This window comes from Bipolaris victoriae (genome assembly GCF_000527765.1).
Source record: "Bipolaris victoriae FI3 unplaced genomic scaffold scaffold_98, whole genome shotgun sequence".
Lineage (NCBI taxonomy): Eukaryota > Fungi > Ascomycota > Dothideomycetes > Pleosporales > Pleosporaceae > Bipolaris > Bipolaris victoriae.
Genome location: NW_014575294.1, coordinates 80,205 through 103,391, shown reverse-complemented (window position 1 = coordinate 103,391; position 23,187 = coordinate 80,205). Strand labels below are relative to the sequence as shown.

At 51.1% G+C, this 23,187-nt stretch overlaps 8 protein-coding genes across 8 annotated transcripts; 4 read left to right on the top strand and 4 right to left on the bottom strand.

Moving 5' to 3' along the window:
- Positions 1-2,789: 2,789 nt before the first annotated feature.
- On the top strand, positions 2,790-4,038 carry COCVIDRAFT_108986 (hypothetical protein; the record flags this gene model as incomplete). The annotated part of the gene is made up of 2 exons (XM_014697454.1): positions 2,790-3,534; positions 3,635-4,038. 2 exons carry the CDS (start codon positions 2,790-2,792, stop codon positions 4,036-4,038), a joined length of 1,149 nt encoding a protein of 382 aa, XP_014552940.1.
- Positions 4,039-4,908: 870 nt separating this feature from the next.
- COCVIDRAFT_29792 (hypothetical protein) lies at positions 4,909-7,090 on the bottom strand (the record flags this gene model as incomplete). The annotated part of the gene is made up of 3 exons (XM_014697453.1): positions 4,909-6,786; positions 6,837-6,864; positions 6,978-7,090. The coding sequence occupies 3 exons, from the start codon at positions 7,088-7,090 to the stop codon at positions 4,909-4,911; spliced, it is 2,019 nt and encodes a 672-aa protein (XP_014552939.1).
- A 360-nt stretch (positions 7,091-7,450) lies between these two features.
- COCVIDRAFT_19110 (hypothetical protein) lies at positions 7,451-8,368 on the top strand (the record flags this gene model as incomplete). Its single annotated transcript, XM_014697419.1, has 2 exons — positions 7,451-7,839; positions 7,906-8,368. 2 exons carry the CDS (start codon positions 7,451-7,453, stop codon positions 8,366-8,368), a joined length of 852 nt encoding a protein of 283 aa, XP_014552905.1.
- A 469-nt stretch (positions 8,369-8,837) lies between these two features.
- On the bottom strand, positions 8,838-12,861 carry COCVIDRAFT_29790 (hypothetical protein; the record flags this gene model as incomplete). Its single annotated transcript, XM_014697452.1, has 2 exons — positions 8,838-8,846; positions 8,950-12,861. The coding sequence occupies 2 exons, from the start codon at positions 12,859-12,861 to the stop codon at positions 8,838-8,840; spliced, it is 3,921 nt and encodes a 1,306-aa protein (XP_014552938.1).
- A 617-nt stretch (positions 12,862-13,478) lies between these two features.
- On the top strand, positions 13,479-14,897 carry COCVIDRAFT_109026 (hypothetical protein; the record flags this gene model as incomplete). The annotated part of the gene is made up of 2 exons (XM_014697451.1): positions 13,479-14,727; positions 14,779-14,897. The coding sequence occupies 2 exons, from the start codon at positions 13,479-13,481 to the stop codon at positions 14,895-14,897; spliced, it is 1,368 nt and encodes a 455-aa protein (XP_014552937.1).
- A 1,057-nt stretch (positions 14,898-15,954) lies between these two features.
- On the bottom strand, positions 15,955-17,124 carry COCVIDRAFT_109001 (hypothetical protein; the record flags this gene model as incomplete). Its single annotated transcript, XM_014697450.1, has 2 exons — positions 15,955-16,279; positions 16,337-17,124. 2 exons carry the CDS (start codon positions 17,122-17,124, stop codon positions 15,955-15,957), a joined length of 1,113 nt encoding a protein of 370 aa, XP_014552936.1.
- Positions 17,125-19,654: 2,530 nt separating this feature from the next.
- Positions 19,655-21,326, top strand: COCVIDRAFT_109031 (hypothetical protein; the record flags this gene model as incomplete). The annotated part of the gene is made up of 2 exons (XM_014697449.1): positions 19,655-20,092; positions 20,142-21,326. 2 exons carry the CDS (start codon positions 19,655-19,657, stop codon positions 21,324-21,326), a joined length of 1,623 nt encoding a protein of 540 aa, XP_014552935.1.
- Positions 21,327-21,373: 47 nt separating this feature from the next.
- Positions 21,374-23,069, bottom strand: COCVIDRAFT_19105 (hypothetical protein; the record flags this gene model as incomplete). The annotated part of the gene is made up of 3 exons (XM_014697418.1): positions 21,374-22,397; positions 22,465-22,678; positions 22,727-23,069. The coding sequence occupies 3 exons, from the start codon at positions 23,067-23,069 to the stop codon at positions 21,374-21,376; spliced, it is 1,581 nt and encodes a 526-aa protein (XP_014552904.1).
- Positions 23,070-23,187: the final 118 nt, after the last annotated feature.

Here is a 23,187-nt window from a genome sequence, read left to right as displayed (position 1 = left end):
AACAAATTTTCTCCGGCGCCGTGCATGGATGTACTTACACACGTAGTAGATATTGCATCTTGGGGGTCCATCGACGTCACGAAGCGGACGTGTCAAACGTAGTAGTGCTCGTGCCGAGCCGGTCCTGAACCGAGATCGAGCTACAAGTGCAAGCACGACCTGGAACTGGTCCCATGTCAGAATGGATAGATGCAAACCGACGATGGCTGGCCACAGGCGACTGCGGGAGATCTTGCGGCGAAACTTCTACGGCCTGCATGCTCAAAGGGTGTGACATGGCATTCGCAATATCTACCCGGATCACGTGCCAAGTCTACATCTAGTCATTCCAGGAACGCACCTGCATAACTCACTGTCGTGCCCGGGAATCATATCGTCATTGTTGTCTCTTTGCGGCGCCAACTCCACTGCTTGCGCGTCGAGTAGCGCCGTACGAAAGTGTACTTCTGCGGACACCCCTACTAGCATCTATGGCCTCGGTACAATAGCGATGGGTCCGATCCTGGCCGATCCAGGGTGCGCTAAAACATCCCTAAGAATTGCCTTTTCCATGGTTCGTCGATCTTCGCAAGATGACGACGTCCGACAACGCTCTTACAGTAAACCTTCATTTGCGTCCCCACACAACCACGACGCAAAACTATCATCCCCCTGCAGCTGCACGTCAACGCTGCGCGCCACTAAAGCCACACTTGACCCTCAGCCGCATCTCCATCTCATTGACCAGGAAACCTACCCTCTTGAGCAGCGCGCTGACGGGCGGCCCTTTGGCCCGAGCGAGCCACAGCGCGTATTACTACTCCACAGTAATAAACGCGCTAAAATGTCGTGCAGGGCGACTGAGCCCGTCGCTGACTCGACGTCTGTCTGGATCAAGGGTCTTGCCTGTCTTCTCCACAATCACGGCTACACTCGCTGCGTCCAGACTTTTCAACCCCACCCTTTTCTTTCTCATGTTAAAACTGCCGGATAGCCTCTCCGTCTCAGTCGAATTTAGGCGTTCTATCCCGCACGAGTCAGCGTTTGATGTTTCGTGTAGTCCATCTCAGCACCACGGCACCTTTGACGCATACATACTATAACATACTTGCATTGCCTGATAAGACGCGGTACGTATCCTTTAGCCACGTCCACTAACGGGTGCTGACGGATGATGGGCAAACGGGTGTGGATACGGAATCATCTAGTGCTCAGCAAATCTCTGCCCGTGCCAACTTTTGCTCACAATTCTGAGGTGACACTCGCGACCCAACAAGGGTGACCCACTTTCAGACCCTCTCTTTTGGGAATACCGAAAAGCATCTTCCGCCCACTGGTGGAGTTACTAGAGGCGCGGATCGGGAGTGTTGGACACGTTGAGCCACTACAGTGTCACAGCTTCATGGTTACAGGGCCGACGGCTTTTTTCCCTTCCTACTTGGTACATGCTGCGACATGCCGATGCCTGCCCCTCGGCATAGGCCGTCCACACGCCGCGCCCATCACATGCGACGCCACATACATTTTAAATGCATGAGATAGTGCAGAGCCTCACCCACGTCTTACGCACGAAAGACAGGTTTGTTTGTTGAGCTGCGCGAGCCACGTTCGGCCCTTCTCCGGTCCTCTTTCCTCCGCTTACCCCTCCTTCGCTTCCACTTTTCCCACTTTGACTTCGGGAAATACTTGACAATAGCGATGCAGTTTTTTTTCCCTCCAAAAGCACGTCAAGTAACGCAGGGAAAAAAACTTGCCAAGCTTCAACGCAACCCGGTTTCATCTTCGCAAGCGGAACTATACTACGGTTTCAACTGACCTCGTTTGTGGACGACGGTTGTTTCCAGCTACCCCACATTTTTTGTCAGCTTTCACGGGCCTGCAGTTGAACACTTGTCCTCCACATGTGGCTGGCAGACACGGGACAAGTAAGCGCCTGTCGCTTGCCCTGGTCGGGAGCAATTGCCTTTTCAACCCACGTCAATACTTTGCCGGCCGGCGTGCGTGTAGAGACATGCAAGAAGTATCTCCGTCGTGCCCTCGTTGGCCTGACACATTGCTATGGGTTGCGCCCTTTTTTAGAACTGTGAGGCCTAGATGCAGGCCTCGCAGATGCTATACACCTAGACTGCTGCTCGTGGACCCCCGATTAATCCATATGCATGACATGCAGCTAGTGTATTTGCATTTGCATCGCTAAGACTTGAATCGACGATGTCCTATCGCGCCCCTGTCAGTGAAGGAAAGGTATCCCCGGCCAATGTTTTCAGACTGGATATCTACATATACATGGAGTACTGATTATTTAGAAATCCTAACAGTCTACGCTCTCATGCACTCTACCATTGAACGGTAGTTGGTCGAATTGTTTACTCGAGACGGTTAGGAGCTACAGCCCCTGGGCTACGAAGCCTTGGCAAGTGTAGTCAATCACGTCTTTTACCAGCTTTCTGTTCACATGGAACAATTCACAGCATGATAGGGTGATATGCTAATGTATTGGTGTACTTTATATGTCTTGACTGCTCAGTTGAGCCTATGATGTGGGTACCGGGCCCGTCCTCCTCGGAGCCTCATTACCCCGCCAAATGCGGAGAGCATCTAGGTAACGACTCAGTGGCATAGCAGCAGCGATAGCAAGACAGCTATTTGAGACCCTCTAAGCGCTGGTGGCACCTTTCTTCATATTGTACTCAGCAGCTACTGCAAACAAGTCTGCATCTTCTTCTGCACGCCACCTCTAGCATCACACATCAGCAACAACGCTTCATTAACACACACTACTAGCCGACTTCCAACCAATCAACTGAATCATGTCACAGCCTCACCAGCGCATCCTGGATTCGCACATCCATCTCTGGCCCTCGACAGCAACGTCATCTTCTGAACATGGCTGGATGACACCCAACAACCCTCTCGCCAAGCGCCACGGAATATCAGACTACCTGTCCATAGCCTCGTCACCACCCCCCACCGGGTTCATATATGTAGAAACAGACCGCTACCTTCCATCACCTATTCCTAGCGACATTTCCTCTTCTCCATCTAGTGAAAAAGAAATTGAAGAGGCGAAGCAGAAACTCTCACAATGGGCCGCACAACCACTAGAAGAAATAAAATTTCTCCGACGGATTGCAGAAGCGAAACCAGATGACGGTGATGGATTTACCCCGCAGGAAGCAGATAAAATGCTCGGATGCGTAGTATATGGTCCCTTGCACTTGTCACCTGTTTTGTTCCGCATCTACCTTGAACTAGCGGAGCAAACCGCTGGACCCAAGTTGTGGAGCAAAGTTGTAGGATTTAGGTATTTGCTCCAGGGAAAGGGTGATGGCGTTGTGCAACGCATGTTGCAAGAGAATGAAGAATCGTGGGTTAATAATCTGAGTGTTCTGAGACGCGGAAACAGTGGTAAGGGCTGGGCCTTTGATGTCGGGGTTGATATCAATCGAGATGGGACTGGACCCATGGAAGCGGTTGGCAAGTTGATTGCGAGGGTAAGACAGGAAGAAAAGAAAGAAGGTGTTGAAGAAGGAAAAGGGGTGAGGTTCGTGTTGAGTAAGTATCACTCTTTTTCCCCCTCAATTCTCCTATCTGAAAATATTTTTCCATCAAATACAATCAAGACTTGGAAAATCCCAAACTAACACCGAACCAGATCACCTCGCAAAACACCCCCTCTCCCCTTCTGCCCCCATCCCATCCCCCATCTGGCTCTCCTCCATCTCTTCCCTCTCTTCTGACCCCTGTGTATCAATGAAATTCTCCGGTGCTCTCAACGAATTCATAGACACCCCCAGCACCCCCTCTGACCTCCTCACTCTCGTCAAAACTCTCTCCCCCTTTTTCAACCACGTATTCCAGTCCTTTGGCGCCCGCAGGATTCTGTTCGGCAGCGATTGGCCCGTATGCAACGTCGGTGGGCCAAACGGCGAATCAGGGAATTGGTCGTTGTGGAGGGAAGTGGTGCAGGGGTGCTTGGAGGCCAAGGGGCTGAGCGAGGAGGAGAAGGAGAGTGTGTGGTGGGGGGCCGGATGTGCAGCGTATGCTTTGGATGTGTGAACCTGGACTCGACTGAATTGGGTCCGGAGGTCGAAGGAAGGAAGGAAGGAAGCGGGGAAGAAGGAGGGGGGAGGGGAGATGGCGAAAGTGACGTGACATGACCTGATTTCCTACTCTTTCTTCATCACCCAAAATGAGCTTTATATTGCACATGGCATCGTCATTTTCGTAGCTTAACGATTTTATATTTAACTCTGTGTTCTCTACATTGCAAAGTGGTGGCACATAAACCTATAAACGATCCCACCCCAAAAGGAGACCTACACACGCACTTTATCCCCCCAACGACCCCCCTTGCTTCCACAACTTCATAACCCGTCATCCACGAAGGGAAAAAATATCAAGAAGGAAGAGAATCTAAATAAAGATCACAAGACCGATCGACTACACATCACCAACGTACTCCTATCCCTTCACTCCGGCACCCAAACCCAACTCTCTCTCTCTCTCTCTCTATACGCTCTTACATCGCCATGTCACCAAGACAAACTACCTACATACCCAATTTATTCCCGCGGAACCCAAATCAAACCCAGGAGTCCCCCAACGATGGGCTTCGGTATCGCACTTTTTCCTTGACCTACGTAACATGAATTCCGCAAATCATCAGCCTCGGTAGCAGTCGTCAATATACCTACCTACCTACCTACCTACCTACCTACGCAAACCTATAACAAGCTCAAATATATACCTCAGCATCACCCATGTGATCAAGACTGAATTTATCGAGTCCCAGAAAACTTAAACTATGGGCTTCATACAATCCCATCTGTGTGGCAAAAAAAACAACAACAACATAAAAGGTATGTAAAGCAAAAAAAAGCCCTAAAATGCATAATTTCCGGGAGGGTATACAACTATTCAAAAGCACTAACTTTTCCCCCTTTCTCCCCCTCCACAAATCCCCCACCTCACAAACTCCCCAAGCAACACCCCAAACACCACCTTCCCCACCTTCCCCTCCTTCTCCCCCCTCACAACGCCCAGATAAGCCCCCAGCTCGCCATCATCCGTAATCTGCACGCCGACTTCTCTCCCCTCCGCACCCCCCTTATACGCTATCAGACCTTCTAGTTTCCGGACTTCGGTACCCGGGTGCTCGCGGGTAGCCAGGGTGTGGAGTTCGGATAGAGAAGGGGAGTGGAGGATGGAGAGCCAGAGGGTTTTTGCTGGAAAGGGGGTTGAGGAGTGGGGGTGGAGGCGGAAGTAGACTGGGAGAGGGGTGAAGGAGGAAGAGGAGGATGTGGTGCTGGTGCTGGTGTTGGTTGAGGGGGGGTAGTATGTGTGTTGGTAGTGGGAGGCGGGTTGGTATTGAGGGGGTTGGTAGCGTGGTTGGGGTGGGTAGTCTGGGGTAGGGAGGATGGAGGCGTCGCTGGCGGCTAGGAGGAGGGAGGGGTCGATTTGGAGGTCTGAAGCGGTCGGGTAGGATGGTTGTGGTGGTTCTTCGCGGGTCATGTTTGCATGTGGGCGCTCTTTGGTGCTCAGTGTTGTCAAGTGAGTAGCGACAACAGGTGGTGCAGGTCCTGGGCCTGGTCCTTGGTGGACCTGGCGCTTTTTGTTTGGATCTTTAGCTGCGTTCTCCTGTTGTTGTCTCTTCGTGACGTCTCGAGCCAGAACTTCGAGCGCTCTTAGTTTCCGCGCATAGTCTGGATCGTTTTCGCCTTGCGAGAGTGCCTTTACTAGGTGCTCAGACTCGTTGACCCAGGCCTGCTTCAGTTCTGTCCACTGTGCTTCACCCGCCTCGAGTTTGTTCGTAAAATGAGCTGTTCTCAGTTTCTCGGCAAAGGCACTTCGTACGCGTCTCGTTTGCTCGGGGTTGAGACCAAGAATGTTCTTCGCGTCGGCGAGGCTCATCCGTGTATTCAAGGTTCGTAGGCGCTTCGTGACATCCATGCAAATGACATCTAGCGACAAGGCCCGCTGGCCTTTTGGTCGAAATAATGCATCGTAATTCTGTAGCACTTCAGGTTCCTGCTGGAAGACCTCTGTCAAATGTGCATTTTCCTTGATAAGCTGCTGTACAATCTGCGCCCACTTCTCAGGGCCAGCAATCGTCTTCTTGACAACCTCCTCAGCCTTGCAGATATCGAGAAAACGCTCTCGTAGCTCGCGGTACATGTTGTTGTCAAGACAAAGGTACGCCTTCGCTTCATCAATCGTCGTCTCAGACGGGAATCGAGGAGGCTCCCCAGGCGCATCTGCAGGCAGCCCTGCCCAACCGCGGGTTCGTCTTCGTCGTTTCCGCGTACGCCATTTCTCGTCACTCTCGGCCTGCAGTTGTTGCTGTCGTAATTGTTTCCTAAGCACCTCCTCTGGGCTCAAGCCAACAGTGTCGGGTTCAGGGATTATAGGTCGCGCTTCTTCCGACTGTTCCGCAGACCCATCGTCGGCCTGCTCCTCTTCCCCACTCTCATCCTCGCTTGATGTCTCTTCTGCTAGTATCGTGTTTCCAAGCTGATTTATGAGGCCTTTACCAGGTATAACCTTGGGTGCCTTTTTCTTTGCCTTCTTCTGTATTCGCCCATCGGTCGTCGGTGCCTTTTTCGGCTTGGAGACGCGCTCTCTGAGCAAAAGCTTGAGTCTGAGCCGCAGACGAAGCAGTTCGCGGTCGTTGATATCGAAGCCCTCAGCCTGCAGAATATCCATCATCTCCTTCTGAGTACAATTCTGTTCCCATAGTTGCTGGAGCCGTGCGACGAGAGCGGGGTTTTTGTGCGCCGGATTTTGCTTGCTCGGAAAGTCCCATCGCTGCCATTGAGTCAATCGTGGTGGAAAGAGACTGATTACTGGCGACGCACCTTGAACTGCGTTTGAAACGCCCGCTTACTGCAGAAACACAGTCAGTATTGCCTTGTTCAAAGATAGGTTAAAGAGAGCTCAATGACAGCTGCAAGAGGTACGGCGACCTGGACACGCAAAGGCGCAACAATCCCACATACCTAGGAGTAAACCCCCGAACCTCCCAATATGCTATGACTTCCTCCAGACTCTTGCGCTCCTCGACATAGAGGCGATAGCACACAGCCTCTTTGTCATCCCAAGAATAAACCATTGGTGCAGGTCTGCGACACGGCCGACCAAACTATGACGGCAAACTATGGCAGGCGTTTCGCGTCCGTTGCGCAGTTTGCCAAGAACCCGCCTCGGCATGGAATACACCGACGGCACTACTTCACCTCCTCGGACCTATTATCGTGGCCATTTAGCGCAGCAGCGCAGCATATGTATCTCGTGGCCTCTTGAACGGGCCGTCATGATCTCAATTAATCTGCCGCTTGCGGTGTAAGAAAAATCTATAGCCTATATACCTTTCTGCAACTCTCCCTCCCTTGAATTATATCTCACGTACCCCGCTGTCTACCACGACTACCCTCTCTGTTAACCACACACTCCCGCATTTACATACGTGATCATGTCGCACGCACGCAAGAACAGTCTATGGACGCCCCCAGTGGTGCAGACGCCGAAGCTGCTAACCGGTAAATCCATGATGATTACCGGCGGCGTGACGGGTATTGGCCGCGCCATTGTCCTCGGATACTTGCAGCACGGCGCAAACGTCGCAGTGAACCACTTGGGAGACGACAAGTCCTCCTCGCAGTACCAGTCTCTGGTCGATGAAGCCTCCCACATCCTTGATGTGAGCAAAGAAGACGTAGAAAAGCGACTCGTCCAAGTACCCGGCGATGTCGGAAACCCGGAGACGGGCAAGAAAATGGTGACAGCGGTGGTGGAGCGATGGGGACGCTTGGATGTAGTTATAAGCAACGCGGGTATCTGCGAGTTCAAGGAGTTTCTAGAGTATGTATCCAAAACGTATTTAGTGTGCGAAGCAAAGTGATGGAAAGCTAACATATTATCTCGTAGTATCTCGGAAGATCTCTGGACCTCGACCCTAAACACCAACCTCACAGGCGCATTCCATACCATCCAAGCCGGCGCAAAGCAACTCTCGACCCAGTCACCCCCAGGTGGTTCCATAATCGGTATCTCGTCCATTAGTGCACTGGTCGGGGGCGCGTACCAGGGCCACTACACACCTACGAAAGCTGGTGTGCTCTCGTTGATCCAGTCATCGGCATGTGCGCTAGGAAAACACAACATTAGGTGTAATGCTCTGCTGCCTGGCACTATCAAGACACAGCTGAATGAGAAGGATCTGGAGGATGAGACGAAAAGAAAGTACATGGAGGGCAGGATACCTCTGGGCCGTACAGGCGTGCCCAGTGACCTTGCTGGTCCAGCCGTCTTCTTGGGCAGTGACTTGAGTTCCTATGTTAATGGGGCCCAACTGTTGGTTGATGGCGGGCTGTTTGTAAATCTGCAATAGATGTAGAAAGGAAATGCAATTAGATCAATTTACGAAATGTTCACATGTCACCTCTTCTTCCGTGCCAACAAGCTCTGTGAATTCCCTAGCTCCCATCTAGCATCCTCACGCTAGGTTCTGCAAACGTACCAAGGGAATCCACAATGTAGGCGCTGCTGTATTATGCATCATTGCATAGTGTAATACGCGAGATGAAATGACAGAATACAATAATTTTGTTCACTTTCAACCGGAACAATCGACTCTCTACTTTGTGAACTTGAAACCAGTCAAGATGAACGGCGTAAACATCACATAGAAATGACCTAATAACAGTGAAATGCCCACTTTTGTCCCAGGTATGGTGCCAACTCCGTCGCTGTGATACCCATGGATAACGCCGATAAACACAAAATGCTACATTGTCAATGATGCGCCTTCACCATAAGACGCCGCATCGATTTCGCAACGCTCATAATAGACCTTCGGATTAAGTAACCTGTAATTATGTCAGAACATGATTGATGCATTTACATCCGGCCATCATCTGATGATTGGATGTGCTGCTGTACGCAAGCATTAGACAAAATAAATGTACTTACCTCAGCAATATTCTGGCGCTCAATGTAGCTTTCCTGATTCGCATCTCGTCCCACACGCCAATACACATCAGTGTAATCAGCGCAGTTCATCTCACGCAAGAACTGCTCATCGTGCGTAATGACCAGCAACTGGAAGTTGGCCTGCCTCCTGCGACTCTGAATGATCTGGGATAGCGACTCTGCAAGTCCCTTGATGTTCTGCTGATCAAGATTGGTAGTGGGTTCATCGAGCGCGATAAGACCGCAGTTTGTACCGAAACATTCAGCAAGTGCGAGACGAATGACAATTGAAGCGAGGACCTTCTGGCCTGCAGAACAACGACCCCGCATGTCCATCTCGGTATCTTGCTTGACCATTACAACACGGTAGTTGTATGTCCGATTGCCTTTACCATCACCGTCAGATGCAATGCGGATCGTATCCACGTCTGTACCCTGGTATGCATTCCGCCACAGTTCAGCGAGGATACGGTTGATTTCCTCCATCTTGAGCGTGTGGTACTTCATAATGGCCTTATCTAGAGCGCCAGCATAACGACCCAAGTCTTCAATGGCAGCCTTGGTAGTTTCGACCTTGATGTGTGCCTCACGATATTGCTGCGCGGAATCTTTGTAGAGGTCCTTGTACTCATCCATGAGCTCAGTTAGTTGGTCGTCTTTATTCTTCATATCCCGTTCAACGCCTGTTTTCTCAATATTCAGTTGACGGTACTGTAGATCCCAGTGCTCGGCTTCACGCTCGTAATGCTCTTTATCGCGCTCAGCACCCTGCTCCTCAAGCTGTCGAATCTCCGATTCCAAGCCCTGAAGGGAGCGCTTCGCTTTTCGATAGCGAAGGTTGTCGCTGATGGAGCGTTTGCTTGTCTCTGTATCGCGTATCGTGTCTTCAATCTTCTTAATCTTTCGAGTCGTATCGGTCATGTTTGCCTCTATGCGAGCAATCTCGCCTTGAAGATTCTCAATCTCTCGGTGAGTCTGAGCAAGTTGCTGCGGACCGCCACGTTCGATGTAAGCAATGATCTCTTCGCTCGCCTGGTTGAGTTGGCGAAGACTGTCCGACAACCTTGAAGCTTCGTCGTGAGCTCGTTGGACACGCTCATTGCCACGACGGTTAACATCATCGTACTTGTATTGCGCTTGCTCGATTTCAGGATCAATGTGTTCAATATCCTGATCAAAGCCGCGCATGGCCTCTCTTTGCTTGTTGTTTTCCTTCTTCAACTCATCAACCCGATCAGAGAGAGCGCGCTTCTCCTTCAGCTTGGATTGTGCACTATTCAGCTCGGCGCTAATATCACGTACACTCAACTCAAGTGCGTTGATGTTGCTGCGTGACTTGTCTCTGGCCGCAGTAAGCTGGTCAAGTGCGTTCCTGATGTCGCGGCTATCGTCAGAAACCCGCTTTAGGTCGGTCTGGATGGCATCGATTCCCCGCGACAGCCCGGCAGACTTTTGCTTTTGTGCCAGCTCCTTGATTTCAGCCTCAAGCTCCCGTACCCTGGTGTAGTATCCAACAATGGTTTGTACCTCTTTCGTCAAAGACTCGACTTCTTGTTTGGCGGCATCCAACTCATAAACCACAGCGTCCTGGTCTTCAAGTTGCTTGTTGAGAGTCTCTCGCTCCGATGCTAGCTTAGCAAGGTTCGCCTGCATCGTGGGAAGTTCAGTGTTACGAAGTCTACTCGCCAGTTCATAACTAGGTTTGGCGCTGCGAGCCGCCTCCAGCTCAGTGAAGATTTCGTCCGCATTGTCTGCATCCATGTTCTTCTTCGCTCTGGCAATGATGTCCTTCAACCCTTTTATGAAACCAGCTGTAGTGAAATCTTCCTCGTGATCATCGTGAAGAGTCCTTTTGCAGAGCCGACAGATATTGTGCTGCTCGGCGTACTCTAAGCACTTGCCCATATAGTCAATCTGTGCCTCAAATTTGGCCTTGTCTGAGGAGACGGCTTCGTATTCCTCCTCAAGTTGTTGCAGAGTCTCGTCGAAATCGGAAATGTCGTCCTTTTGTATACATTTTTGGACCGAGGTTTCGTATTTTTGAAGCTCAGCGCGCTTCTGTTTCACTTGCGATTCCAAGCTGGATAATTGGAAGGTGACCTGATCCAGCTTCGATTGCGCAATATCACGACGAGATGCAGCCTCCTTCGCTTTCTCCGCCTTTTCGGAAAGCACCTGCTGGTAGGTTGTCTCCAAGGTAGATGGATCCCAGTCTGAATCAACGAGCTGGGAGATGCGTTTGTCATGAACTTTCTTCATAGTTGCCAAGCTATGTTGCTGGTTCTGCAGCTCCTCCCGCTTCACGTCGATAGAGGCAGATTCCCGCGCTTGCTTCGATGCGTCACCAAATTCAGCAGTTAAGCGTTCTTTGCGGTCCTCCAATGTGCGCAAGTTACTCGAGGCTTCTGATATGCGTTCATCAAACCGCTCTGAAGTAGCTGTAGCTGTAGCATCTTGCAACTGCTTCTCGACATCTCGTTTCTTGGCTTCAAGAATGGCCTCGCTGCCTTCGTCCGCCCTGATCTGATTCATAAGTTTTTGGAGCTCTGAAATGCGCTTATCGTTATTCGTTATCTGACTACGGGCTGACTCTTTGCTCTGGCTGAGTCCAGATTTACGTGTGTTCAACTGGTTGAGGATCTCTTGGGCCTCACGCAAATCGCGCTGGGATTCTTCCCGTACTCGATCTAGAGCCTTGTTCTGGTCGCGAGACATCTTGGTCAAAATCTGCAGGAAGTCGGCCACGTGTTTCTCCGTGATATCGTAATCAAATCCTCGGATAGCATGTCGCTTTGCTGCTTCCTTGATTGCATTCTCGCGGTATTGAATCTGCTGCTCGTGCTGCTCTTTCTGTGCCTCGTATTTTCCAATCTCGCTTTGCTTTACTCCTAGCGCATCGCGTTTGTCTTCCAGATCACCCTTCAGTTCAAGGTATTGCTCTTTAAACTCTGTAACTTGTGTGGAGTATGTAGCGACTCGCTCCTCGTACTGATCCAGCATATCCTGAAGCTCCTCATCTGACTCGGCCAGCTCTTTGAGGCTGTCTTGCAGCTCTGCCACGTTTTGCTGATTGATGCTGAGTGTCATACGCTTAGCGTGTAACTGAGCAACGATCTGCTCGAAACGCGCAGCGTGGCTGTAAGCGTCGCTCGCTTTATGCTGGGCCTCGGTGCATTTAGAATCCACTTCTGTGTACGTTTCGCGCAGCTTCTCGATTTCGTCAAAGAGTTTAGCCTGTCTGTCCTCGCTCTTCTTTGCCCTCGTCTTGTCCTCTTTGGCATTGGCTTCGATGATCTTGAGTTGGCCGAGGTCGACGTTCCGCGCTTTCCGAATCATCTTGATGTTGTCAATGGCCTTTGTGTATTTCATCGCCTCGAAAATCTCGTCAAACTTCTTCTTGAGAGTGGTGGGGTCTGCCAATGGCCACAAGCTGTCTTCCTGGTGGCAGAAAATGACATTCTCAAGTATAGCCTTGGATACGCCTAGGTATTGGGGGATGATTTGGTCGAGTTCGGCGACACGGGTCGAGATTGAGTGCTTTTCGCCATCCTTGATCATGAGTAGGGAACCCTCGAGCGTCTTTTGGCTGCGGGCGTTCTTCTTGACGGTGACCTGGAGATTGCGGGTGGCGACCATGCGCACGCCGGAAGTTGAGCGAAAGGACAGTTTGACCTGGGCGAGGAGTTCCTTTTCGTTGCGCAGCTTGGGGTCGTGGATGAAGGCGCCGCCGGATTTGCTGTTTGTAGGGAGGTCACCGGTGGTGGCATATTTGAGCGACTCAATGATGGTTGTCTTGCCGGAGCCGTTCCAGCCGACAATGAGGGTCAGCGGCGCGGTGAAGACGATAGTCTCTCCTTTTTCAGGGCCAAAGGAGCGGATGCCCTGGATCATCATACGGTCGATCTTGGACATGGCGGCGGTGGCGGCGGTGGCGGCGGTGGCGGCGGTGACAGCGCTCGGAGGGCGCTGCACTCTCTTGCCTTTGGCCTCTAGTCGTAGTGGTGGCTGTGGTGATGGCCGTGGTGGTTGTGGGGGGTTGTGGTGGAGTGGAGGGGCACCTTGTCGCGTCGTGCTGGCAGCGACACGTGACGGCAGCCTGGAGTTTGTGGGCCAGCCCGACGCGGTGTCACGTGACAATAATGATGACGTCGTGTCTGTGCTGGGGACAGCCTAAGCAAGCATTGTGGCTGCGGGCGTCGGTGATTGTTCTCCTAAGCGCAGCCTTGCCGGTGAGAACAGGACAGCGGCCGCCATGACAGGCGCCGAATGCTCAGACATCCAACCTCCCACCTCCCCCCAAAAATATTCCATCCATCGCCAGCCCGGGCAGACGCCCTGTACCTCCCCGTGATCCCGCCCGCCTGTACGACACCGCATGCTGAGTGCCGCTGCGGTGTACTGCGACACCGCCATGGCGCAATACCCGAACGGTGGTGCTGAGGTACGCGCGACCCCACTTGCTGACTAGGCTGGGCAATTCTGAAGATGGTGACTTGTAGATGGGCCTCAACTCCATGGCTGGGATCCCGATGCACCCTCACCGTCCGGACCTCAGCGGTCTGCCAATGGACAATGTAATGCAACATATGGACCTGGACATGTCTTCGCTTGACGGCACAGACGGCCAGAGCAGCGCTTTCGCTTTTGCCGACCCACAAATGCAGCAGTCGGCCGTGCCACCAAACAACACCATGGCCACCGACATGCAAATGACGGGCGCCGGCGCAGGCCCGCTGCCTACGGGCTTTGGCGCTCCCAATATGAATCCCTCTGGCAGCACCCTCACCGAGTTCACAAAGCGCCGCAACTGGTCCCAGCGCGTGCTGGAAGAGCTGCGCGACCTGCTGCACATTCTAACCCCCGACGGCAGAATCCTCTATGTCTCCGCATCGTGCAAGTCGTTGACCGGCTGGGAGCCCTCGCATATCATGGGCCGCTTCATTAACGAATTTATCCACCCGGATGACATTGGAATCTTCGTCAAAGAGTTCAACGAATCCATCGCCTCAGGCAACCCATTGCGCTTCTTCTACCGCTTCCGCAAGACCGACGACTCGTGGATTATCTTCGAGTCCCATGGCCACCCGCACCTCAGCAGCGACACAAACACGTTCGCGCCGCCAAACGCCATCAACTGCCGCGGTTTCTTCATGATGGCCCGCCCCTACCCGACCAAGAACGCCGCCCTTCTCGACTCCTTCCTCGAACACAAGATTGAAAACGAGCGCCTCATGAAGCGCATAGCCGAGCTCAAGCGCGAAGAGCAGGACGAGCAGGACGACTGGGCCAAAAAAGCCGACAACGCCACAACCTCCATGACACCCTCTGAGTCGCACGTCACCCAGAACATGAGCCAAGCAGATGCCGCGTCATACGCACAAATGCCGCCGCCGGCGAAACCGGTCGTATCAAACACTGCCCTCACGCGACAAAACCTTGATGAAGCCCTTGCTGCAAGTAAGCCCGACAGCATCAACGACAAGATGGCGCGGTATGAGGGCGCGAACCATCTCGAAACAATCGAGATGTTGACCGGTCTGCGCTACAGGGACGGCGAGCGCTCTCAGGGTATAAGCACAGGCGATGCTAGTCCTAACCTCATACGCGGTGATGCAGGCATACAAATATCTCTAGACCGCGACGGCAGAAACTCATCAGAAAAGAAGAAGAAACTGAAGATTGCAGACGAGTACGTGTGTACCGACTGCGGAACGCTGGATTCGCCCGAATGGCGAAAAGGTCCAAACGGACCGAAGACGCTCTGCAATGCTTGTGGATGTAAGTAAACACCTCTTTCAACCGACAAAATTACATGCTAATCAACTACAGTGCGTTGGGCAAAGAAGGAAAAGAAGAAGCAACAAGGTCCAAACTCGAGCTTGCAAAGTGGCAGCGGCGTGATGCATACACCGGCAATGCCTATGCATAGTAGCACTGGCAGCAGTTGAGCCTTTGAAAGGCCGCACATTCAGTCACTGCCGATTTCTTTTCTCTCACCCAGTTTGACTTGAAAATAAGCGATTTGGTCAGGATCTAATGCGGCGTCTTGTGCTATTTACTTTTTCTGGAATCTCATCAACGGGCAACATGGGACGGGCATATCAACGGCGTTGAATCTGTACACTTTTATCATATATTCGGCTTTGTTGTTTCATTGCTGATTGGCAGAAAAATTCCCAAGACCATGGATAGACTCGGACCGGGCACGTGATACCACTGTATTTGCCGATTACAAGTAGCGTCAACATATGTAGAATCTGTCTCTATCTCTATCTCTATTACAGCAGATCATCTTTTTAATCTGTAGGATGTGAGTCTTTTCTTTTCTTTTTCTGTCGTGATAGCTGTAAGTAGCGCAGATAGTTGTTCACATGACTTGGAATCCATAAATACGCCGATCACCATGGCAGAATGCAATTTCCACATCGCACTTTCTTTCCGATTCTACGAGAGCAGAGTCACGAGAGCGGTTTCCTGCAGCCTTTTGTCCCCACCCACCTGGCTATCTGCATCTGGCCCGCGTTTAGCGCTGTGCTTAAAAACACCACACTCATGTAAGTGGTCCAGCTAAACAAAGAGCGCCGCTGACATCATGGTGCTTGCTATCTAGCTACGTTGAGCGGGTGGTAGAGCGGTCAAGAAAGCTGAAAGTATGCTTTCTTTTTCAGTGGATCTGTGGCTGTGACTCTGACTATCTGCATTGTTACCCACTCATTTCTCTTCAGCTTGCTGGCCGCGTGAATCAGCCACATTTCTGTAAGTGATTCACATTTTCTCTCTTCATCACTCCACTCCAGAGGAAAGCGCGGTTCGTTCGTTCCTATTGTTTTCCTGATTTGTTTACAGGATCCTGCTTGATGTTTGATCACCCCGGACAACATTAGGGACCGCCGATAAAGTTATACTTTCGGATAATTGTTTTTTTTTAACTTTCAACTCCAGTATTTACACTCTGCCTTGCCAGGATTTGCTTTCCCCCCGTTTTGTAGACTAACGTTTCACCGCCTAGACCGTCATGTCGGCAATAGACACAATCGGGCTCGATATGGCATGCACGTCGTTCTCACCGCCAAATGAAACCTCACTCCCCCTGTGATCGACGATGCTGTTGTTATACCCATACGTTTCAAGCATCACGATCGAATTCGATTCCTGCCCCGCACTGTCGTGGCTATCATTGAGCGTGTCCTTCCTTGGCTTTGCTTTATTCCGCACCACAGAATGGAAATACCTAGGAGGAGGCGGTGCAGCTTTACGCTTAGCATGACATAATATTCGTGCAAGTGCTGGAAAACAGCCCACAACGATGACGGTTCCCAGCTCAGCCATACTGCGTAAAATTTGTCAGTCTTTCCTTGCATTGGACAGGAATGTCACGTGTACTCACTTTACTATCGCACTCTGCGGGAGATGCCATGTGTAATCATAGCGACGTGCCGTTAGCACCCTGAAGTAAAGTCCAAGACTGGCGATAGCCACGGCTAGCAAGGCTACAGCGAATACGGCAAAAATCTGAAACTTCCTCTTGAGTTCTAGGCTTAGTGTCCAGATGGCCCAAATAGGCACGCACAGGGCCTCGATGTCGGATACAAGATTGACGACGCCAATGGCTATGACCGACGGCTGCCAGTCCAAGCAGTGCCCAGGAAGCAGTGGGTTGCGCATCTTCTCAAGCGGCCAGCAGTTGAAGATGTAGAGGAAGAGGAGCACCGTATATGCGATTGCGTTCGCGACCAGCGAGACCATAATGACCCAGTACACCGCACCACGCAGCTGCGTAGTCAAGATCTTCTTGAGCTGCAGAAACACTGCAGCCTTTGCGAACCCCCCGCTGATGGTATAACAAATGACCGTATTGTTGTAATGATAACTCCCATCCAGCAACACAGCCAAGTTCATATCCCACAAATGCCGCATGACACCCGTCGTACCCGCATGTATTGTCAGACTCGTCTGAGCAACGAAGGCACACCAGGCGATGTACAAGAAGACATCTTCAAGACAGACCTTCCGCATCCAGACATTGACGTAGACGCGTATAGCGATAAAGACAAAAGTAATGACTTGAATGAATGCTGAAGCAATAATCACGGTCTTCAGCCGGTCCGCAGGGTTCGAGAGGTTAGGTGTGATGCCTGGTGGTGGTACGCCCGCTGGAATGCTGCTGAAGTCCATTGCTGGTGTGGTTTGTGCATTCTAACCAGCACTTTGCAACAGAAGAATATACTCAGCGGCGCCCATATATGTATTGATATAGACATCATGGCATAGATGGGCTTGTGGTGCTGCTGAGAGTGATAGTACCAGGGCTCATGTGTGATTGGATACCTGTGGCGACGCCAGGGGCAATGGTGTATTCACAGCAAGGGATGTCCGATTGGGGTTCGTCGGCCGCCTTTTTTGATGCTCTTCGGCTCGCGGTACGTAAGAGGAGGGCTGATGGGAGGGGGGCATTTGGAAGATGGTGGGTGTTGAAGACTCTTTGGTTGTCCGCGGATTTAACTACACTTAGATGCTTTTTGCGGTTTTATGCTTTGGATATTGAATATATGGGTTGCCGGATTAGACTATTCGTGTGACTTCACAAACTGCTTGAAGTGACGGTTTGTGATGGTTCGTTTGCACATTTGGAATATAGGTGTGCATACTTTCAGGACCTTGTGAACAAATTAGCCACCGGATACGTTGGAAGCTGGACACGAATGTTGTGCACTACATGTCGCGCGTGAGGGATTTGCCGTGTACCTTGGGGTCAGCACTCTCTCGTGGTGTGGTGTGGTTCTGACGGGTAATGTACCCGTATACTCTAGGACTGGAGCACCCCCCGCCAAGATACAAAGCCTATCAATGTCGTTCCTTCCGCGGGTGATGAGTATGAGTTATGGCTACATGATTTCTTTTTCGGCTCCAGTGGTTGTCGGGTTTCTATTTGTTGATGAGTGGTTTGCTCAAGGGATGGCCCTCTGGTAGACTAAGATCGATCTCGCATATCTCTGTGTCACCATCGCTTCTGTAGTCCGAGGACCTAAATCCATGGGGCCGGATTCTATGTCAAACTCTCGCTGCTACCGAGATATCTATACTTTTTTTCATCTTTCTCTCAGAAATCAAATTCGACTTCACTTGATCGTCCACTCTTGATGTCAGGACCAAGAAAACGTACCACTGTCGCATGTGGGGACCACCTGTCACCGAAAACCTGATAGTGACCAGTCTAATTCTGGTTGTTTCACAAAATACCTCGGAATATTCCAGTGCCACGCAGTATGTAAAGGGGGTATTGTGAAAACGCGTGGGCCGGGGGTATGCGCTAAGATTACTTGCATGTCCTCCGCGGACCGTGCCAGAACCCCTCTTGAGATCCGCTTCCCCGTACAATCTTCTGATTAACATCCGGTCCTGGTGCCTGGGAAAAATAGCGCCATCGTAAGTATCATCCTTGCAACATTTTATTGGCTCGTCATGCGCCGCAGACGCGAATGTGATCTGATTGTGTACTTCCCGTCTCTCCGCCTCTCAGTGCGAACTATGACAATTTATGTACCAGAACCCCGCAATGTCACTTCTTGGCTTTTCACCATGGACTAATTTCTTATTGTTGGAAGGCTTCGTATCGAGAAGTGGCGGGCTTAGTGGCGGCCACGCCGTGTTTTGTTCTTTGGGACGGCTTTGCTGCGTAGCTCAGGCCTCCAGTTTGCCGACGCAGCCACTGCGGAGTCGTAATATCTGAAGCGAATTCCCAGAGTGCCTTGAAAATGTGGGCTTGGTGCTAGTGCGGATTTCTCCGTCTTAATGGAAGTGATATAGACGCCTGAATTTAAGTGATGGGCCCTCTCGTGCATACCCTATTGGCCAAAACATCACTTACCAACGAACATTGACAAATACTCGCATTCCTTATATTGTTGAAAAAGGGATATATCAAGTGATGAGCCTGTAGCATACTCTTTGATATCACAGTGAAATAGGGTGTCTTGTGGTAAAAGGTATCCACACCAACGCTGAGCTGGTGATGTACTGTTTGCTTGGCTCTGTCGCCCAAAAATCTTCACTTTCATGGGCAGTGTCATCTTTTACGAAACAAAGCAAATCACAAGTTACCATTTGCTCTGATATAAATGCCGGCGCGAGTCGCGATGAGAATGTACGAGCTGACCAATCACAGCCGAGCTCTGATCACAACACAGACGTTAGGCGGCCGCAGGTACACAGCCACGTCAAGAGATCTTCATGGGGCTAAATTCTAAACCATAGGCAATCTTGATAGGAATCAAATGGAAACAGAAATTCTGCGAGTATTGTGCTGGACAAAGAATCTGTTATTTGATGAAAGATTCACACTTGATCACCTATCAGTGATACCTATGTTTGCCCGTCGAAGAACAAAGTGGCAAGTCCACCAACAGAGTCCCCTGGTAGGGCTTGATTCTATCTCCACACGGTATGCGAATCCTCTGGGGCGAAGGCACCGTGCAGATCTATCCCAAAGCCAAAGTAAGCACGGCCTAATAGGACATGAAGTGTACTTCCTGAGAGGCAGCCATTCAATGCTGAGCCCCAAAGTCATTTGCTATGAGTAGTATAAGACTCGTACCAGTATCACATTTGAATTTCTGTTGCCATATTTTCCAGCCCCAGGCCTGAACAGTTGCCTGTTCCCAATTCAATTCTGCCTTGTGTATTTTACTTGGCAGTTTGCTACATTATGCTCTCCCATCTCGTCACTGCCGCCTCGCTCTTCACAGCAACAACACTCGCCTTGTGCCCTCCACCTGGCCCCATTCTCCCACCCCCATCACTAGCTACTGGTACCTCAAATTTTACAATCCCAAGGGCCGTGTTCCAGAACTTCACTTTTCTGCAAAACACATCTTTCGCAGTACAAGTCTCGATTGGAAATACCACAATCTTCCAACATCAACACTCAGCACCTGGTCGCCAAGTGAACCAGCCGTTATTCGAAACCCAAGTTCGCATCGCCAGCGCCACCAAGTTCATCACTGCTCTTGCGCTGGAGCTCAGCAAGGATGTCCTCAGCCTCGAAGATCCCATCACTAAGTCCGTCCCTGGGTTGAGCGAGGACCTATACGGCGATGTGACACTAAAAGCCCTGGCAGACCACACCTCTGGCCTTGGTAGATTTGTACGTCCCACTCCATCTCCACACGGCATTTTACTAAACAATTCTCTAGGGATATGTAGGCGACTTAGCATACGGACGCAACGCCCCCCTCCTCGGCCTCCCCAACATCACCAACACCCTCCCCGGCTGCGACCCCGTACCCGGCGGCCGCGTCTGCACACGCCAACAAGTCCTCGATATGTTCAACAACCCAACCTACGCACCGCACTCCCCCAATTCACGCGCCATGTACAGCAATATCGGCTACATACTCCTCGGCCACGCCCTCGAAACAGCACACAACACAAGCTACGAGTCCGTCATCCAAACCCTCATCCTCGATCCCGCTGGTATGACGAAATCGACATTCAAAGCACCTACAGATGACGGCGCAGCTATACTCCCTCGCCGCCCTGAAGACGCAAGTTGGTTCGTCGCCGACTTTGCGAACTTGAATCCCACAGGCGGGTTATGGTCCACGCCCAAAGACATGCTCAAGCTCCTTCACGCCCTACAAAATGGCATCTTGCTGAGTCCCAGCGAGCTCCGCGCCTGGATGCAACCAACAACCTTCCTACGCTCAACGCAGCAATACGTCGGTGTGGCATGGGAAATCTTCCGCATCACTGATCTACCGCTGGAGTTTCCGCGCGCAATAGATGTGTATACGAAAGCTGGGGGCGTGCCAGGATACGGATCATACGTGGCGCTGATACCAGAGTTTGATGTAGCGATCACGGTGAACGCTGCGGGAGGCGAGACGTCATATTCGTCGATTGAGCTGCTGGGCACGTTAGTGTCGGCGGTAGTGCCGTATGCAGATGCACTGGCTCGGGAGCAAGCTGCAAAGAAATATGCGGGGACATACAAGTCTGCTACCTCGAATGATACTGTTGTCCTGTCTGCTGCGTCTGGCCCGGGCCTTTCGATTGATGCGCTGACAGTTAATAATGTACCTGTTCTTCGGGCATTGGCTGCGGGGCAGGGAATTCGGATTGACAATTTTAGTCCGAGGTTGTATCCTACTGATCCGGATTCTTTGGGTACAGAAGCGGAGAGTTGGAGGATGTTGTTGGATCAAAAGACGCCGGTGAAGAAGCTGTGGGGTGGGCTTGAGTGTATGAGTTGGAACTTGGGGGATCCGGCGAGGTATGTTGGGGAGCCGCTTGATACTTTTGTATTTCATGTGGAACATGAGAAGGTTGTTAGTGTTGAGTTGCGTGGTTGGAGGGTGAAGCTCGACAAGGTTGATTAAGCTATTATTGATCGAAGAGAACATAGAGATAGAAATGGAAGGTTCATTTAGTAGTCTGGGAAATCCGTCTCCACGTCTTTTCTCCACGACTGGAGACCTCCCTTGATGTCGCCAATATATCGCTTCCCTCCCAAATCAAGGCCAAGCTCTTTCATCTTCTTAACAGTTACTTGAGAGTCGTTTCCCAGTCTGCATATCACAAAGATAGGCCGCTCAGACTGCTTCAACTGTGTGACCCAGTCATTTTCTTCAAAATCTCCCCCGTTGTGCCCTTTGTTGGCGCCTCGGCCTGACGTACTGGACACAGTCGAAAAGGGGACGTTCATACTGCCATCGATATGGCACAACTCAAACTGTACCTTCTCTCGTACATCGACGAGAATATGACTATTCTTGTTTGACACTGTTCCTGTATGAGGATTGACCCCCGAGCGTAGTCTGGCGTAATTTTGGGCGGATATGCGCTCCTCTGGGGAAAGCAGATTGTTGGGTGGAAGTACGCTGCCACAAAATTGAACATAATCCAAGCTTCCATACTCTAGCGCTTGTTTGGTGACTGTCGCATTTGCTGAACAAGAAGCACATTTTGCCTTTCGACTCCTCAGGCGTATAGAGCGGAACATAGGATTCGAGTAGGCAGAGAAAATGAGCAGGCTTGGTGGATCTGCTGGTGTTGTAGAAGGTGTTTTCTGGGTCAAAACCTTGATAGCTTCCAAGGCTTGCAGAACACCCATGACGCCAACAACTGGTCCCAGGATCCCACCGTCACCGCAGGATACAACAGATTCCGGCGGCGGGGGCTTTGGGAAAACACAACGGTAGCAAGGGCCTCCATTGAGATCACCCGGCGGTAATGGTGGGTTGTTGAGGACCATCAGCTGGCCATCAATACGAAGGGCCGACGCTGAAACAAGCGGTTTGCCCAAGAGGACGCACGCATCTGATATCAAGTAGCGCGACGCTGGAGTATCAGTGCAATCCAGTACCAGATCATAGCCACTGAATGTTGATATGGCAGTCTCAGGACTTAGTCGAGAAATATGTGGCACCAAGTTGACATTAGGATTAAGCCTAATTGGCGGTCAGTTGTGCATCTTATGAAGCTTACAAGTGTGTTTAAGTTTGTAGGTGGACGCACGATTTTAATCCGACCATTGCACTTTCAACCTTGGTCATCCCAACCCTTGCCGTGGAGTGCAGGATTTGGCGGTGAAGATTGGATTCTTCAACCACGTCGCCGTCCACCAAACCTACAGTGCCAACGCCCGCTCCGACCAAGTATGCGGCAGCTGGACATCCGAGACCGCCAACACCTACAATAAGTACACGCGCGCTTTTGAGGCGAAGTTGTCCTGCAGCATGTGAGACTTTTTGCATCAGTTATTGATATTTGTACTTACCCCGAAGCCCAATCTCGGGCATGATCAGCTGTCTTCCATACCTCTTGTATTCGTCCTTCTCTAGCTCCCACTTCTGGGTCTCTTCTGACTCAGCATGCTTCGCTTTCTTTTCCCCCTGATCCAGGATAGCAAAAACTTCTGAACGAAAGTCGTCCGGTACACCAAAGTTCATATCATGATCCAATGGGTTGGTTGGGTCTGTGGCCAATGGCCGTTTCTGAGGAACAACTTTGGACGGCTGATTTTGGTTTTGCTCAGCTTCGGCGAGCTGTTGGCGTAATTCCTGTAGCGTGGCTTCGCATGCTGCAATTTGCTTGCGCAGGGAACTAATAACTGCTGTCATGTTGGCGCGTGGTCAAGAGACATTCAACGCCCGTGATTCTAGGATGCGTGCAGCGGCGGCCCGATGTGGGGTCAGGGCGGCGCTAAACTGAATTTGAATTCAAGACACGTGCACCAAA